Source organism: Centroberyx gerrardi, chromosome 19 (assembly GCF_048128805.1).
Source record: "Centroberyx gerrardi isolate f3 chromosome 19, fCenGer3.hap1.cur.20231027, whole genome shotgun sequence".
In the NCBI taxonomy this organism is placed as follows: Eukaryota; Metazoa; Chordata; class Actinopteri; order Beryciformes; family Berycidae; genus Centroberyx; species Centroberyx gerrardi.
This window is the reverse complement of record NC_136015.1, coordinates 2,428,195-2,431,776: the sequence shown is the minus strand read 5'-3', so window position 1 is coordinate 2,431,776 and position 3,582 is coordinate 2,428,195. Positions and strand designations below refer to the sequence as shown.

Here is a 3,582-nt window from a genome sequence, read left to right as displayed (position 1 = left end):
TCGATACTCAAATTATCGGAACAGATACGTCAACAGACAACAATATTGTCACGTTCTCAGAGCTTTCAAATTTGAGGAATCTCTCTGCAATTTCTACTACTTCCATGCCGTTACCACAGAGAATATTGAATTTTTACAAATGTTCAATACTTTCACAAATTGTGAGCTTGGAATTAAAAGGTTTTGTCTGACTTTTCTTGTTTTCATGATCTTTGAATGTTACTTTATGCTTGTATGGTGGCATTATTTTTAAAACAACCTTTCGGTGTTCAATATTTCAAAAGACTAAATGACATAATAGTTGTGCAAGCTGGTATGTCAAATCTTGAATCCTGATGGTAAATATCCCAGAACCGCACTCCACCCAGATAAAAACCTTAGAATTCCAAGCTCACAAAATGTGAGTGATAGGGATTGGAATAGGCAGAGCGTCAGTCCGGCTCTTGACAGTGGACTGCAGCGCTGAAACCACGACGACAGCATCAAACAGTCCACCATGTGTTGAACTGGATCCCAGTCCACCTAAACTGGTTGACCAACTGGTGCCAGAGCCAAATGTGGAACTACTTCACTTCCAGAGCCGACAAAGACGAACACCCAACCAACATTAAAACCCCTGTGAATAAGTTGCTCCAAAGCTGTCCAAGTCAATGTGGTAACACAGCTTGTTAAAATAAACCAAAGTGGCTGTGACATTACTTGATGGATTTTCTCGTTTGCCGTGGTATTGTAGTATCTTACTTTTAGATATTAAACTTAGTATTGGTATCAAAGTCAGAATTCTGGTATAATAATAACACTAAGGTCAAGTGACGAAAGATTCCAAAGAAAGGCAGAGCAATAGTGTTGAACATAAAGTGAAATAAGTACGACTTCTATGAGTTTGTAGTGAATGTGCAATGCATTGCCTCAGTCCCATTGCAAGTTCATTCCAGCAGTGAAATATAGTCAGTCTCTGTAGTCCCACTGCATACGTGTCAAACATCTGGAGGGGATTTGATCCAACTGGGATTCTCTTGGCATTGGTGGACTCCCAAAATACACAGCAACTTTTCTCAAGTGAAGCCGCCTGTGGGGAAAAAAGGAACACCCTTAATGAACAGATTATCTGGAAACCGCTGCACTCTTACCGGTGGCCAATTCCGGACACACACACTTTGGTACAGTTACCAGTAGGCTTGGGCAATATCCAAAATGTAATATTGCAATGCTGTCCCGCCAAAATAGCGCAATATGCGATGAGTTTTTTTGTTGTTGTTTTTCCCCCCCTTTTTTGTATTTTATTTCTTCTAAATTACATCAAATAATAATAATAATGATAATAATAATCATCATCATCATCATCATCATCATCATAGTATTATTATTATTATTATTATTATTAATAACCTAGAAATTTGATCTTATTATTCAAGCAAAAACAATGGCCATTTGGTGTAATTTGCTCATTCCTGCCATTTCCAGGAAAATGGTCTGAATGTGGAAAAGGGAACCCACTTGAACAAAATTTTCACTACAACTATGATTATTTAGTAGATTATTGGTTTATCAGTTTAAAAGTTTGCATAACTGTAATCTAAGCAACTCATGGTGTCGTGGCCAGACGGAAAACATTGCAATATTCGTGAAATATCGCGATATTCGTGAATGTGGGACCAAGCCTAGTTACCTCTAGTCTTTTAACACAAATGTTGAACACTTTCCTGCTGGAAGTCAAGCGACGTGATATCATACTTTATCAGCTATAATCTAAAATAAAATAAATGTCATATCAAAGACCGTGTGTCTAAATTTGGCCAAGGGTTTGCCAAGTTAAGTTGCAATTGTCTCTAGTCTTACAAACTTCACAAAGTATTCTCTCATATTTGTTTGTTTTAAAGTAATGTTTTAAAGAGAGTGGGAACAGTGGTAGATGAAAAAAAGTGATTGAGAACAAAGAATGAGAAGAATTCCTATTCATATCCGCCTGCTCTTACACCACGACTCCAGGCAAATAAATTCAATTATCCGTCTCCCAGAAGAAGCCTTGTCTTCTCTGTCAGTGGGTCGAGTTGGTTTCACACCACTTGGAGAATGTCACAGTTCTTTTTCTCTGGTTGCAAGATTAAAATAGCTCCAAGACGGGCTGGCTGAATGTGTATGGGGATGCGTGCCAGCTGAGAGAGCAGTTCAAATGTTACACGTTGTTCTTACAGTATCGGGGTTAGAAATTCACAGAAAAGAAAATGCAATTTAGCCAAATATTAAGCCACTCTCTCATGCTCTCTAAACAGTAACATGATTATCCTGCATTCTTTCATTTATTCTTGGTGTTTGCACTGTCCTGTGAACCAAAATTTCATTAACACTAAGAGTGAGACTTACCTAAATTCCAACTTTTACTCCAGGCTTAATCTTGTCCTTTGCAGACACATGCTTCTCCTTATGTTCCCCATTATCTTTCATTCCTTCACCCTCCTTGACTTCATCGTCATTTTCCTCTTTTTCTTCCTCCTCCTCTCCTAGGAGCACACTCTGTCTGACGCTGACGGAGATCACCAATGCTTGCACAATACCATAGATCAAAGCAAACTGAGGAAGGTACTCCTGGATCAACCAAAGCAACCCTGCCATTCCCACAGTGGAGACGAAGAACATGGCCATCCCATGAAACCACAGCCTCAGCGCTCCATGGACCCCCAAAACCTCCAGGATCAGCTTGGTAGGAGGGGACACAGTCCACAGGAAGCCGACCACAAACAGGTCAAACAAGTGGCGGAGAAAGTTGAAGCAGATCTCGTAGTGCTCTGGTAAAATTTCCCCCTTCCAGCTGTTCGCAAAGAGTCGTAAAGGAGACATGAGCTGAGAGGAAGGAGGTGTAGGAGATGGTGGAGGAGTTCCATAGTCAGAAAACTCCCCTTCATTATCAGAGTCCCAAGCATTTTGATTCCAACCAGCATATTTCCTTCCTCTTAGCCCGCTTGACTCTGGTTGTCTTGACCAGAAAAAGTAAGAGGTTGGAAGAAACTTATTCCACCATTTAGGAACATGTTCTGCTTTCGCCTCTGTCTCCTGCTTCCCCGCGCCGAGATCTTCAATTTCCATTGGCTGGAGTTTCTCCTGTGCCTCCCAATACTCTTCTACCAGATTGGTTTGGTCACTTTGACTCTTACACGCTCCCCAGACCCAGGACGTCAACCCTCTAAAGCCCCGGCTGCTGGTCTTCTGGCCTTCAGTTGTTGCCGTTGTGGTATTCTCTGACACAGCACTGCTGCCCCATGGGCGAACCCACCCCCATACTCTGCCTATCACAGCTGTCATGTCTTCTCACTACACTTGTTTCACTTTATATGTGAACAAAATCTGTAGACATTCAATTCTAGGTTCCCCTTGTTTTAGTTGACTGTGCAGCTCCGTGAGTTTTATTAAAAAGCATGAGCCTACTGTGATTTCAGTTTAAAAGCAGTAGTTGTTCACATGGGTTGAGGCCAAGGCAAAGTGAGTTCCTCAGGCCATGGACACACCTGTAGGTGTGTTTTACCAGTTCAACTGAAACAAAGGGAGAGGCCTCCCCCACTCCCCCCACACTAGTATCAACGCCCT

General features: G+C 41.5%; 1 protein-coding gene across 1 annotated transcript; it reads right to left on the bottom strand.

The window, feature by feature from the left end:
* Window positions 1–235: 235 nt before the first annotated feature.
* Window positions 236–3,366, bottom strand: c19h6orf47 (chromosome 19 C6orf47 homolog). The gene is made up of 2 exons (XM_071919145.2): window positions 2,365–3,366; window positions 236–1,069 (listed from the first exon to the last, which is right to left on the bottom strand). The coding sequence occupies exon 1, from the start codon at window positions 3,298–3,300 to the stop codon at window positions 2,365–2,367; it is 936 nt and encodes a 311-aa protein (XP_071775246.1). The 5' UTR covers window positions 3,301–3,366; the 3' UTR covers window positions 236–1,069.
* Window positions 3,367–3,582: the final 216 nt, after the last annotated feature.